Below are 14,567 nucleotides of genomic sequence, written 5' to 3' on the forward strand. Positions count from 1 at the left end.
TAATAATAATAATAATGAAGTTATAATAATAAATTTTTATTTTTTAAATATTTATATTCTTTTTCTCATCCATTACAAACAATACATTTATTATAATAATGTCATACCTTTTATTTATAGAACTAATATAATCAAATTTTTCTCATTTAAAATGTTTATTTTTATAATATTGTTTTTCAATTTTTATAATTTTTTATAATTTTTCTACATTTATTTTTTTGATAATAATACTAATATTAAAATGAATACAAAATACTACTATTAATGCATATTATTATAAGTGTCATACTATTACACTATATAATGCATATTTATATAAATAAGATAATTATCTTTTTATAAAAGATTATAATAATCTATATAATGCTAAATTATTCAAAAAAATACTCCTAATATTAAGAAGAAGAAGTCGACTTGTGTTGTTTTGTTTGTAATGATGACTGTGGTGATGAATTATTACAAAGCAGAAACACGATGCTGTACGGTTTATTGGTGTAAAGCCGTGTGATACACGTTAAAGCATGTCCTTCTTCACACACAGAGGCACGGGTAAAGTAGTGGTGTTTAGGATTGAGCAGACGATCTGGATGCTACTCGTGTCAGTATCGAGTAAGACACACACAGGCAGTGTGAGAGTTGAAAGCTGAAATGTTGGTGCATGGACAGAATGCTCGGCTCGGGTGCGTGTTACGGACGAGATCGGGGTCAGAGCCAGCTGGACATTTCTTCCTCGAACCTGTGCGGATCGATGAAAGGCTTGTCGATGGATTTGATCATCAGCTCACCGCAGTAGGCACACTCGGACGCCACGATATCGTCGATGTCCGATTTGATCTGCTCTCGGCTGCCCTGGCCTTTCCCCAGGCTCACAGTGTCCTCCTCCTTGGGTCTGTGGCGAGATTTGGTGGTTTGCGTGGTGGCGGCGAGCTTCTTCTGCAGCTCCTCCAGCTTGCTCTGCTTGTAGGCCGAGAGGTGCGGTGTGACCTCCTGGAAGAGGCAGTCGTAATGGAACATGTGTCCGCACAGGAAGAGATAGAAGGGTCGGTTGAGTAAGGGGAAGTCACAAGTGGCGCACTTCTCCTGAGACTCCACCACGCCGTACTTGTTCCTCATCTCCTGGATGTCCTGGCGGATGCGCCGAGCGCTCTCCGTGGCCTCCTCCATCTCCTGCTTGAGCTCCTCGATGTGCTGGTGGTATTCATCCAGAGAGAGGCAGATGGCCTCCTTGAAGTGGTCGATGGTCACAAAGTCCGGGAAGAAAGGCAGGATGTCCTCGATCTTCAGCAGGTTGCAGCTGGACAGACAGTTCATGGCTTTCTTCACATCCTTCTCCTCCTGAACCACGTGACGGGCGATCTTCAGCCACAGCTTCTTCCTCAGCTCCTCGTCATCTTCCGGGAGGTCGGCACACGACTTGGCCAAATCCACGTCCACCTGAGATCAACCACACACACACACACATTTTAGATGTTGTATTCTATGAGAAACATTCAATATATTTTTAGACTATACTCTGAGGAATCGTCTATGCCACAATTTCTGCTCTTTTTATTTTGAAATTCGGCATCAGATTTCCAAATAAATAAATAAATAAATAAATAGAACAGAAGATCTATAACATAGTATATTAAACATTATGAACATTATATATTATACCCTGTGTAGGAGGATCAATAGAGATTAGAGAGGAATTAGAACTTTTTACTATTCCACCTTAAATACGGATGTTTACATTAAAATCCAACTAAACCCCTGACAACAGGACAATGTGAGGGGGTAATTACATTTAAAAAGAAATCTTTTCAAAAATATATATTTTCTTTTAAAAACATAATATTTAAAAAGTAATTTAAAATAAAATATGAATAAATATATAGGAAAAATTACAGAACTATACTATTTATTTATTTATTTACATTCCCAATAAAAATTGACTATATATTTTCTTTTAAAAACATAATAAAAATAAATAACTAAATCTTCCTAAAAATATTTTCTTTTAGAAACAGAATTTAAAAAGAATTAAAAATTAAACTGAATAAATATCATTTAACATTTTTTAATCAAATTGTAAAAAAGTGACAGAACTATACTATACTATGTATTTATTTATTCATTTATTTACATTCCCAATAAAAAAATGACTATATATTTTCTTTTAAAAACATAATTAAAAACTAATTTAAAATAAAATATTAATAAATATTCAGGAAACATTTTTTTAAGAATCAAATTGTAAAATAAATAAATGTTTATAAAAAAAATACTTTAAAATGTAAACTTTTTAGTTTAAAAAGAATTTCAAAATATAATATCATTTCAAAAAATATCAAATTGTAAAAAGAAAAATGAGACAGAACTTCTTTCTTTCTCTTTTTCTTTCATTCAAGAATTATTTCCCTCATACCCCATGTAGTGAGCGTTTAAAATGAAAAAAGCCAGGTTGCAAAATCTCAAAGCTACAAATGAGCATCAAATTTGTTTTTTTTTCACTATTATTTGTTTGTAATATGAGATCTTTGTGATTTTTCTCCTTCTCCTTCCACATCTACATTGAACCGGGACACATTCTCACCTTCAAGGCCAAATCCACAGCTTCTTCATACAGCTCCATGATCCTGTAGACCAGCACGCAGGCCTGTAGATAGCCGTGTTCAGCGCAGAGACGTAAGGCGTATTTCAGGTCGTAATGGATCTCCGAGGCGTGCGTTCCTGCCTGCTCGAGGTACCAGAGCAAAGAATCATGCTTGTACTTGGCGTAGAGCGACAGCAGATAATTGTGGATGGCTTCGTCCTTCACGGCGAGCTCGTTGACGCAGAATTCCATGTAGCGGATGGTCTCGTCGATCTGCTGTGTGCTGCCGATCTGGCTGTAGTTCACCAGTGCTGGGATCAGCTGCTTGGGATCGAGTCTGTTGCCCATGTGGATCCAGGCGTCCACTACTTGCTTGGGAATGTGCTGCATGAGAACCGGGGAGAACTTGTAGAAGAGCTTTTCGTCGCAGTGCTTGGAGAGTACGTCGAGCGCCGCGGAGTAGTCGTCGTGCTGGCAGTAGTGCGAGATGACCCTCTCGTAGTCCTGCATGATGACGGAGAAATACACCATGTCGTCTACGTTGCCGTGGCTTGCCAGGAGATCGTAGATGGTGCTCCGGTTGTTATAGAAGCACTCCTTGTGCTTGCCGCTACCCAGGAAGCGCCGGAATTCCTCACGCATTTCCTGAAACCGGCCGCTCCGCTTGTTTTCCTCTTCCGCCTCCAGTTGCCCCAGACGGTTGAGGTACAACTCGGTCAACCAGGTGACCAGCAGCGTGATCTGTGTCTTCTCTCCGGGTTTGAGGTTGTTCAGTTTCCGGAGGAGGAATTCCTTCAGAGCTTCCTCCTGCTTGGCTTCGATGAACTTCAGCGCAATCTCTTCGAAGTAGTTCTGCGTCAGAGCGTAGCACTTGGCGCTTTCCAGATAATGCTTGTTCTGGAACCAGTGTTCGGCTTCCTTGGCCAGCACCGTGTCCTTGCACTCGGGCCGATCCTTGCAGTACTCTTTGGCCAGGTCAAACTTCTTCATGTTCATGTACATCTGCCAGACGTCTCTGGACTCCCTCTGGATGTGATACCGGAAGACGGCTTTCTCTGTGTAGATCCAGACCAGTCCTCCTATGGGATCTTTGATCATCTTTTTGAGGGAGCCGAACTTATCGGGGAAGACATCCTCGTAGACGACTTGACCATTCAAGGTGCATATGGCCTTGACACGATCGGGGAGCAGAAGCAGAAAATGGAACTGGGTGAGCACAATGGAGATGGGCTTGATGTAGTTCAAGTCGATTTCCGGCGTGTAATCCCACACCTTGACGTCGGTGAGAAGGGAGTCGGGCCGAGTGTAGTCCAGGTGGCCGTACAGGACCCCGTTTCCCATCATCCACGCGAAGGAGTTCGGGCTGGAGCGGAGCTTGGAGGTGTAGAATCCGATCTCGCTGTAGCCCATGTTAACGGGAAACTCCTGGAAACTCGGCAAGACATCCTGATTCTGAGCGAAGATCGAGCTAAAGCCCTGCTGCTCGGAACCTTCGGCTAACTTGCCCATGAACTGAAAGAGCCGTTTGCGAGTGGTGGCGATGATGAAGTACTTCGACTCGATCCCACGTTCCACATCCAGACAGCAAACCGGAGCCGGCTTTCCGTCTTCTTCCAAGGAATGAACCTGTCTGAAGTACTGGTCTGGGTTGGTGTTGAAGAGAGAACCCTCAGAAGCAGAGATCTCAGCCTCAAAAATGATACCCTGACTCGTTCCCACCAGAATCGGACCGGTGTTCGTTTCATTGCCAAGAATCTTGTTCCAGCCGACGCTCTCTATTAAGTGACCCCTCCACCTGGAGAGGCTGCGGACCTTCTGAGTGTTTCTGTTCAGGTAGACGCACTCGCTCGTGGTCAGACTAATCACCAAGTGAGATCCTGCAACACAACACAAGCTTGAATAGCTCTGAAGTATGTCTGATCTCAGATTAGATCTAGGTTAGAATAATTAAAATTTAATTAAGAATAATTAAAAATGAAAAAAAATGAATAAATATTTAAGAAACATATTACTATATATCCTATATTTAAAATCAAATAAATAAATGTTTCTAAAAATAATTTAAAAGAATTTAAAAAATATTCAAAAAACAAATATTTAAAAACATTTTTTAAATTAAATTGTAAAAAAAAGTGACAGAACTATACTATTTATTTATTTACATTCCCAATAACTCCCAATCTCAATCTCACAACACAAGCTTGAATAGTTCGTCTGTAGGTCTGTACATCTGATCTCAGATTAGATCTAGGTTAGAATAATTACATGGTCGGATCCAGACATTTTCTTTTAGAAACATTATGATTCAAAAAGACTTAAAAATGAAAAAATGAATAATTATTTAAGAAACATTTTTTAAAATAAAATTGTAAAATATAAGTACAAAGTATAATGTATATTTTGTATATTTCTGAATATATATTTTCCTTTAAAAACATAATTAAAAACTAATTTAAAATATTTAAGACATATTTCTTCAGTCATATTGTTAAAAAAAAGAAATTAATTTTGCTTTAAAAATATTTTCTTTTAGAAACATAATTAAAATAATAATAATAATAAAACTGAATACATATTCAAGAAACATTGTATAAATCAAATTGTAAAAAAAAGGGTCAGAACTACACTATTTATTAAAAACAATTAAAAACTAATTTAAAATAGAGTATTCATAAATATTTAGGAAACATTTTTTTTTTAATCAAATTGTAAAATAAATAAATAAAAAAAATTTTAAACTTTCTTTTAGAAACATAATAATTTAAAAAGAATTTTAAAAATTTATAATAAAACTGAATAAATATTCAAAAAACATTTTTTAAATTAAATTGTAAAAGCCAAAGTGACAGAACTATACTATTTATTTATTTATTTACATTCCCAATAATAATCTCAATCTCACAACACAATCTTGAATAGTTCTGAAGTACGTCTGATCTCAGATTAGATCTAGGTTAGAATAATTACCTGTCGGATCCAGAAAGAGTTTATATACTTTACTGTCGTCCTTCCTTCCCAACTCTATCTGGTTGGGCTGATCCGGTTTCCCCAGATCGATCCTACATCACAAACACCGGCATCAGCTTCACAGATTCTCACTTTCGAACATCTTTAAATCGTCAGTGTCGACGATCCGAGATCCGAGAGTCTCATACCGCGGCTAATCCAATCATGAAAAGAGAAGAACCGGAGATGTGGCACGTTACCTGAGCAGAGTGTCCTTCCCCAGACTCATACAGAGCTGGTTGTTGCAGACGGCAAAGTGATTGATCTTCTCAGGAGGCGTGAAATCGATCCGCTGCTTGTTGAAGATGGGCTTTTCTTCCTCCAGCCTCACGTTCACGAATCCTGCAGGACACCAGAGTAAAGGAATGAAGAGAGCTCAAAACCTAAAGACCTTCACAACAAACGTCTTCTTTCACAAGGGACGACTTCTCTCTCTTAAGGTTAATAAGACAAAACACACACACACACAGCTTGTTGCGTTACAGAGAAACCACCACATGTATATATCTCAGAAATGTAAACACTCTAACACTGGAGACTCCTTCCATATACTCTAAATAAACATTTTATTTACAGTAAAAGTTCTGCTCAGAGAGAGAGAGAGAGAGAGAGAGAGAGAGAGAGAGAGAGACAAAGAGAGAAGGGGAGGCAGACAGACAGACAGACAAAGAGAGAAAAAGAAAGAGACAGACAGACAAAGAGAGAGAGATGGAGAGAGAGAGAGGGAGAGTAGACAGACAAAGAGTAAAAGAAAGAGACAGACAGAGAGAGAGAGAGAGAGAGAGAGAGAGAGAGAGAGAGGAAGAGGAGAGACAGACAAAGAGAGAAAAAGAAAGAGACAGACAGACAGAGAGAGAGAGACAAAGGGAGAGAGAGGGAGAGGAGAGACAGACAAAGAGAGAAAAAGAAAGAGACAGACAGACAGAGAGAGAGACAGACAGACAGACAAAGAGAGAGAGATGGAGAGAGAGAGGGAGAGAAGACAGACAGACAAAGAGTAAAAGAAAGAGACAGACAGAGAGAGAGAGAGATTTGTATGTTTATTCCAGGTTCATCTGTGTATATGTTAATAATGTCTACTTCGTATTAAAGTTTATAAAGTGTTTATAACAGCTGTGGAAGTGGAGATGATCACTGAGACACTTTAACTTTGCTTATAACTCGACCCTGCAGCTTTATAGTAGTTCGTACAGAAATGAAGGCTGTGGTCAGTGTGTACGAGTCTGAGGTCATTAATGCAGCTCCTGAACTGTAAACAGTCCTACAACTCCAGCTCTGTAACACAACCCTGACTTCCTGTTAGCATAAATAATGAACGATGTAAGTAACTGAAGAGAGCTGGGTTTAATTCTCCTCATCATGACACACAATCACAGAGCGTGAGGTGTGAAGATCGTCCTCCGTTAATCAGCCGGACATTACAGCTGACCACTCTGCTGCACTTCACACGTCCTGATTAATAACCATGTCCTGGAGGAAGAGACGCCGGATTATCCACACACACTCGCCTCAGAGAACGCCGCCATTTACACCGCAAACTGGGTGTCTTTAATACAGCTCTCTTATTGTCTTTATTTAAATTAGAATCAAAACTTTACTGAAGAAAGAACAAAAACATTGTGTTTCTTATACACAACAGGCTGTTTTAAATAAATAAATTAATTAAATTTAAAAATAAATAAAAACAAATAAATAAATAAGTAACAAATTAATTTTAAGAACAGAAATAAAAACATTTAAATAAAAAAATAAAAAAAGAAATTGAATAAATAAATAAATAAAAACAGTTAAATAAATAAATAACAAATTAATTAAAAAAAACATTTAAATAAATGAATAAATACAAAAACAAAGAAATAAAAGTTTAAAATAAATAAAAACAGTTAAATAAATAAATAACAAATTAATTTAAAAAAAAAACAAAAATAAATAAAAGCATTAATATAATAATAAAAATGTTAAAAAGTAAATAAATAAATACATTATTGAATAAATCAAACAGTTAAATAAACAAATAAAAAAACAAAAATAAATAAAAACATTTAGATAAATAAAAATATATACATGAATAAATAAATACTGTCTTTTTCGAACCCAAACTGACAAATAACATACTTTATAAACACACTATTAATAGACTCTAAACATTTATTTCATATTGTTACAGCAGACTGGCCTCGAGATATTACATCATCTAAATATGTTCCCAAGATATATCATTAAAATGTTTATATATTACATAATTTTGTGATTCCAGCAAAGTCTTTACAATTACAATATTTATATTTATTTAGATTACACTTATATCAAAACTACACTGAATTTTTATACAAAATATAAATATTCAAATTATAAATATTCATTAATTATATTTACATTTATTTCAATATTGTAATTGATGTTTTTTTATAACTACAAAAACTATCATGTATTTCCTCCAGCAGGAAAATGAGTACATTTATATATTATAAAATATGTATTTATTATTTATTACAACAGGGAGACCTATAGAGGCAATAAATTATTATTTTTATTATTATTATTATTTACTTAATAGCTTAGGTTTATTCAGATATGAAAGTATGGGCATATGCATAAAGATTATGTGTAATAAGAATTTAATTAATGCAATATAGAAGCATATAAACACTATATGTGTAATGATCTTTATATCGTGAGTCTCATATCGTATCGCAGTTAAATGATTAAATCGTAACAGCCCTATGAAACGTGCAGTTTAAAAAAAATTGTTATCTTTGGATTTTCTCACATGTTTACCTAAAGTCCAGAGGAGTAAACAAACACATTAGTGAGTCTTGTTAATGATTAGTGATGTAATGTCACGTTATGTCATGTTATGTCACGTCTCTGTACCTGAGTGAGTTATCCCTATCATGTTGGCCGCAGGAAGGCGTCCAGACTGAACCGGGTGTCTGATCATCTGAGAGTCTTCATAATCATCCAGGATAGTCGCCATTCTATCTTTAATACTGACCTGAAGAATGATCTAAAATGAAATAAACCTCTTCTGCATTTCCGGTGTTTACGTTCCCCCAGCACAGCTAGCAAGGCTAACTTAGCTAACAGCGAGCTAAATAACAGGATCTACACAAGAGCTACACACCTAATGGGCCTTTTAGAGCCTGAAAGCAACACGAGGTGGATGATTTAAAGTCTTATAAATGACAGGAGATCGAAACAAAACGCAAATGAAGGCTTGTTTAAAGACAAACGAATCCTGGAATCAGAAAGAGAACCTGCGAGGTGACCACATGATCACAAATCATGTGATCTAAGGGAGAGGCTGCAGTTTCTCAGTCGTCCACAAGATGTCGCCATTCTGTCATAATAAATTAATTCGATCACAATTTCTGCACCGTTTTCTAGTTGGAGCTCAATAAAGCGTGATCCTTTATTTCTCTCATTGTGTATGGTGTTTATTATTCAGTTATGTATGTTGTTTATTATTAAATTTAGGACGAAACTGAGGTTTATTCACAGAAGAGCTTACATCTTAAGACTAGAGAGGATTCAGCAGAAAAAAAAGAAAAAACAAACAAACAAAAAATGTGAAATAATTTTCTAGGGAGACAACCCTCTGGTTTTCTTTTCCAAAAATAACTAACTAACTAACTAACTAACTAACTAAATAAATAAATGATTTAAAAAGGCTAAATGTAATATTGTAATTTTAAAATAAATTAAAACAATTGTATTTGCGGGTGTTTTCAGTAAATTGTAAATATATAAACAAACAAACAAACAAACAGACAAACAAACAAGCAAATAAATAAATAAATAAATAAATAAAGGATTTTAAAAAGGCTAAATTTAACATTATAAAACAATTATAATAAATTTAAAATAAATGAAAACAGTCTATTATTTGCGGCTGTTTACAGTAAATTATAAATAAATAAATAAATAAATAAATAAGATCACATATTTCTCTAAAGTAATTGTTTACAAAAAATTGGTGTTTAAGTACATAAAAAAATCATAATAACATTAGAAATGTCACTCAATTCAATAATATATATATATTTAAAAATATTAATAATAAATTAGATAAGATTAGGAAAATAAAGCAGTAAGCAGCTGATTATGTGGGGAAAAAAGTAATCTGAAAATAAACAGTCAGTGACGCAATGTAATGGGCGTGTGGGCGTGGTTATGCAAATGAGTCCCCGGTTAGAGAGGGAGCTCACGTCCGTGTGAGAGCTCAGAGACTTGGAGAGAGAGAGTGTGTGAGAGAGAGGAGAGAGAGTGTGTATGAGTCTCGGAGTTATGAGGTGACACTGACCGCTTTGCTCAAGAGCTTCAGTGGTCTTCCAGAACGGATTTTTTTGACCTCCGGTGTTGGACATGCCACCCCAAATGGATTATTTCTACCAAGAGGCGCGAATTCCGCCAGTTTGTGTGGAGCAGGGGCACGAGCAGGAGCACGCGCGCGCGCACACGCCGGAGTCGGACCAGGAGCCGGTGATCACTTGCATGCTGGTGGGAGATGGAGCTGTGGGCAAAACCAGTATGATCATCAGCTACACCAACAACGGATATCCCACTGACTACAAACAGACCGCTTTCGACGTGTTTTCAGGTAATAAAAGAAAATATAAATAAATAAATAAATTTATTTTGTTAAACTTTTGCTCTTCTGCACAAGATATTGCTGACGTCACTGAAATCAAAATACACCGCTTCATATATTTTCTTCTTCTTCTTCAATTTCTTTAGGACAAGTCCAAGTGGATGGGGCACCTGTCCGGATCCAGCTGATGGACACAGCTGGACAGGTAATGAATCCTGTAGAAAAAAAATTACACTTTGGTTCTCTTTCAGGTTCCAGATTTATTCACAGAGCTAGAACCCAAACTAATCCCCACCCACACATGGTGTACTAAAATAGTGAAGAAAAACATATTTAGAGTTATATACAAGTTTTACAAATAGATGTATTTTTTTACTTTGCTGATTTTCCCAGTTGTAATTGTCTATTACAATATTTATATAAATTTAATCATTTTTTATAGTTTATTTAATCCACCAGAGAAGCCTGCAGACAGTTTTTTATCATTTTTCTCAGTTTTAATGATAAATTAACACATAATTAATTCAAATACCAACTATGCATTACAGCCAATTTTTATATATACATTTATTTTAAATATTTTTTAAAAATATATCACAGTTCAACATGCCACTTGTATAATATATTTTAGAAATATTTTATTGTGTATTTACTCCAAAATGGAAGCCTAGATATACTAGTTTTTATTATTTTATTTTACTATTTAATAAAAAATATTTTGTTGAGCAATCCATCCGATCAGAGAAGGCTATATGTAGGATATTATTCATTTTTTCATATAGACACTAAAATCTCAGTAAATAACTTTTGAAATAGTAAAAAAGTCTTGGTTAATAATAATGAAAATAATTTAAAAATGCAGTTTCACACTAATGTTAAAAATTTCCAGGATGAAAATAATGAAACTAAACCTGAACGCTAAAATCCAACAGATCCAATTTTTAAAAAATTCCAGTCTCCAGATTAATTGCGAACACATGGAGGCTTCGTGTGCTTTCACTCGTTCCTTAATCATGTCATTGTGCTGTATGATGGAAACCAGAGTGATCTAATCACATGGATATGTATCACAGCCATACACAGGAAACGGTTTTTATGTGACGTGTCTCTCAGTGAGAGAGGTTCGCTGTCGCTGACAGAAAACCGAACACACCTCATTTTGATATACGCATACATTGCAAAATATGACATCTTAGCATGCTAATTTCCTGTTTAAAAGGTCACAATGAACTGTAGTTAAGATTATTAAACTCTTTTTAGTCAGATTTGAGATTTTCTTGTTTTATTTTGTTAAATGTTTAGAACATATTGTCAAGATAAAGGCTCAGTAATCGTATATTTGGTTTATTGTGATCTTATGACAGGAAAAAGCCTTTTGATAAATGTTTTGTCTAGATTCAGGTTATTATCACTTGCTATTCTTGCTAAGAAACATCTCTGAGTGAGAGACCCGTCAGCTAACGATGTCGGAAATGGTGTGAAGGAATGCATGGAGTTCTTATCTCTGCATCGTCTCTGTGTTTCAGGAAGAGTTTGACGGCTTCCGCTCGCTGTCCTACGCTCACACGGACGTCTTCCTGCTGTGCTTCAGCGTGGTCAACCCGACCTCCTTCCAGAACATCACCAAGAAATGGATCCCGGAGATCCGCTCGTGCAACCCGACGTCTCCCATCATCCTGGTCGGGACTCAGTCGGACCTCCTGCTGGACGTCAATGTTCTCATCGACCTGGACCGATACAAGGTGAAGCCTGTGCTCAGTTCTCGGGCTCGGAGCGTTGCCGAGAAGATCCGGGCCACGGAGTACGTGGAGTGTTCGGCTTTGACGCAGAAGAACCTTAAGGAGGCTTTCGACGCCGCCATTTTCGCTGCCATCAAACACAAGGCCAGGAAGGCCAAGAAGATGAGACTGTCGGACCGGCGAGCTAAAGCCTTCTCCAAATGCAGCTGGAAAAAGTTCTTCTGCTTCGTCTGATCCTGTGGGTCAAACTCTTCTGTAATTTATTATTTATTATTCCTTTTGGACGCCACGTGTGTTATGATCTCAACGTTTTGGCTTGTGGAACATTTCACATGAAACCTGGAAGCGTTTCAGAATCCTGATGCACATGAGGTCAGAGATAACGAGAGCGAGCGAATGTAAACAGAGCCGGGGATTCACAAGGCCCTCACAGCCTTGGGGTTGATTATTTTCCTGTAACAGCACTTCCTGAAGCCATTTATGTCTCTGTTAACTCTGTGATTGTTTTAGGAGAGAGACAACCATGATGAAAATAAAATGGGTTTATTTAAAGATCTGAATGGAAAAGAAGAAGAAAAAAAAGCCAAAGCTCTGACACTGGAGACTCCTTCCATCTCATTAAAGAAAACTCTCATGTCATTTAATATTAAGGGATGCACCGCTTCTATATTATAAAAAAAATAATAATCATCCAGGAGGAAACAGGAGTCTCGGGATGACAATAAAATCAGCAGCTACAGTATGTAAATGATGTGAATTTGCATTCTGTAGGAGGGGAGAAAGAAAAAAAAAGCCCAGAGCTGAAAGAGTTAAACCCTGACTCTCTTTTGTCTTCGGCGCTACGTTGTCAGACGGGACTTTTCATATGCGAGCTGCGGCGTGACCCGTATTCCTGACGGCTCCTTTTGAACAATTAAGGGGCGACTTGACGAGTGCGGGATTGAGTTTGTTCAGCCAGGCAACATCTCCAGCGTGGCCTTTGTGTTGCAAATTAATCTCAATCTCACCGGGGGAGTTCTTCTTCTTCTTCTTCTTCTTCTTCTTCTCCTTCAGAGCAGGGGTGTTTGTTCAGATCTACACTTTATAATAAGACTCCCCCACTTGTTACTGTACCACACACACTTGTTTTGGATCTCGGCCTTGTTTACGTTGCCCGCTCTCTCTCTTTATCTCTGTTGATTTGTCGACTCCAGTGTGTGTACATAATGATACCGTGATGTAAAATAGTGCTGTTTGGTTTTTTTGCTAAAACACTAAACTTTATGCTTCTTGTGGAAGATTTTATTAATAACGCTGTTTATTGTAAACAGTCTGAGTTGATGCCATAGGCAAGAAGGACTTATCTTCTTATTTTCACTCACACACACACACACACACACGCACACACACACATGCATGACATTCTGGCAATCATTGATTCATTCCTCCATTTATTTTTTTGAGAAAATTTTTTTTTGAGGGTTTTGTGAGAAGTTCTAATAAAATGAAGAGTAAAAATCACTTCACGCTCTGCACTGTCTGTCTTTCTTTCTTTCACGTCCGATTTTAAAATGTTTATTAGCTTTAAACAGATTAAAAAGAAACACAGAATGCTAAAGGAGATTAATTTTCCTCACACGTACATTAAAGGACAGTGACATTTTTCTTCACAGTTTCCAGCTATGGAGGTTGAGGTCAGCGTCGGTCATGATGAAGAGCCTCTGGAGCAGGGAGGGTTAGGGGCCTTGCTCAGGGGCCCAGTGGTGGTACTGGGGCCTGAACCCTGACCTTCTGATCAACAACCCAGAGCTTTGAGTTTCCATAGCCTCTGAATCGTTGTGAAAAGCGTTCTCTATCATTTGTAGTGATTATTCCTCCTCCAATAAATTTACATTTAGTAGATGTTACTCACGTATCTGTCATTTTATACCACAGATCTGTTCAATTCTGATTGGTCAGAAGGTGTGACATCACTAAACTCTTACACCACATTATGCTTATGACTCCACTTATTATAAGTCAAAGGATCAAATATCCTTTTTATATCATTTACAGTGACATTTAATGTTGTGAAACATTACGTCCTGTTCTTGCTTCCATTATACATTGACCTTCATGTTTCTGGCATTTGGTAGACGCTTTTATCCAGAGCGCCGTACAAAAGTGCTTTAAAGTCTCTATCAATGAAAACATCAACACTGGTTCACTAGGTCAAAGACTTTAGGAAACCATCAGACTAACATACAACAATACAGAAAACAAACAGAGACAATAAGAGTGTTGAAGTGTTTCAGGAAGAGGTAGGTCTTCAAGATGGTTCATTCCTCCACCTCGGTACCAGAACAGAACAGGGTCTAGATGTGTACCTACCTTTTAGCAGCTATAAATAGTCCTTCCCTCACCAGCTTCTCTTTATCTTCAAGTTAATAATTGCAAAAAAAAAATAATACAACCAAGAAGACAGAAAAAGCGTAAGGTAATATAACGGTTTATCTCTGACACTGGAGACTCCTTCCATATACTAAATGCTTCCCTTAAAGAAAACTCACATCAGCGATGGCGTGTTTTTCCTCGGTTAGATCACAGCATCTTTATTCTCGTGGAACGTTCGCTGTACAATCCTTGGGTATCATGTTACTATGGAAACGCTAAGATATCCTTTTAACAATGGACGTTG

General features: G+C 36.9%; 2 protein-coding genes across 3 annotated transcripts; one reads left to right on the forward strand and one right to left on the reverse strand.

Moving 5' to 3' along the window:
- Positions 1-470: 470 nt before the first annotated feature.
- Positions 471-10,025, reverse strand: vps18 (VPS18 core subunit of CORVET and HOPS complexes). 2 transcript variants are annotated; one of them, XM_058379596.1, is made up of 5 exons: positions 9,885-10,025; positions 5,782-5,923; positions 5,543-5,634; positions 2,576-4,452; positions 471-1,434 (listed from the first exon to the last, which is right to left on the reverse strand). In XM_058379596.1, exons 1-5 carry the CDS (start codon positions 9,946-9,948, stop codon positions 706-708), a joined length of 2,904 nt encoding a protein of 967 aa, XP_058235579.1. In that variant the 5' UTR covers positions 9,949-10,025; the 3' UTR covers positions 471-705. The 2 variants fall into 2 exon arrangements, with proteins under 2 accessions (XP_058235579.1, XP_058235578.1); XM_058379595.1 differs by lacking the exon at positions 9,885-10,025 and adding an exon at positions 8,456-8,884.
- Positions 9,947-13,411, forward strand: rhov (ras homolog family member V). Its single transcript, XM_058379656.1, has 3 exons — positions 9,947-10,181; positions 10,319-10,377; positions 11,699-13,411. The coding sequence occupies exons 1-3, from the start codon at positions 9,947-9,949 to the stop codon at positions 12,143-12,145; spliced, it is 741 nt and encodes a 246-aa protein (XP_058235639.1). The 3' UTR covers positions 12,146-13,411.
- The last annotated feature ends 1,156 nt before the right edge of the window (positions 13,412-14,567 follow it).

This window comes from Hemibagrus wyckioides, linkage group LG25, assembly GCF_019097595.1.
Source record: "Hemibagrus wyckioides isolate EC202008001 linkage group LG25, SWU_Hwy_1.0, whole genome shotgun sequence".
NCBI lineage: Eukaryota > Metazoa > Chordata > Actinopteri > Siluriformes > Bagridae > Hemibagrus > Hemibagrus wyckioides.

Bases quoted from the DNA above. Each gene is read 5' to 3' on its own strand.
- vps18 (XM_058379595.1), bottom strand. From the start codon at position 8,558: ATGGCGACTATCCTGGATGATTATGAAGACTCTCAGATGATCAGACAC. The intron at 5,924-8,455 runs GTACAGAGACGT...GGTGTCCTGCAG, and splicing joins GATAGGGATAACTCACTCAG to GATTCGTGAACGTGAGGCTG. The intron at 5,635-5,781 runs GTAACGTGCCAC...TTTGTGATGTAG, and splicing joins GGGAAGGACACTCTGCTCAG to GATCGATCTGGGGAAACCGG.
- rhov (XM_058379656.1), top strand. From the start codon at position 9,947: ATGCCACCCCAAATGGATTATTTCTACCAAGAGGCGCGAATTCCGCCA. The intron at 10,182-10,318 runs GTAATAAAAGAA...CAATTTCTTTAG, and splicing joins CGCTTTCGACGTGTTTTCAG to GACAAGTCCAAGTGGATGGG. The intron at 10,378-11,698 runs GTAATGAATCCT...TCTGTGTTTCAG, and splicing joins TGATGGACACAGCTGGACAG to GAAGAGTTTGACGGCTTCCG.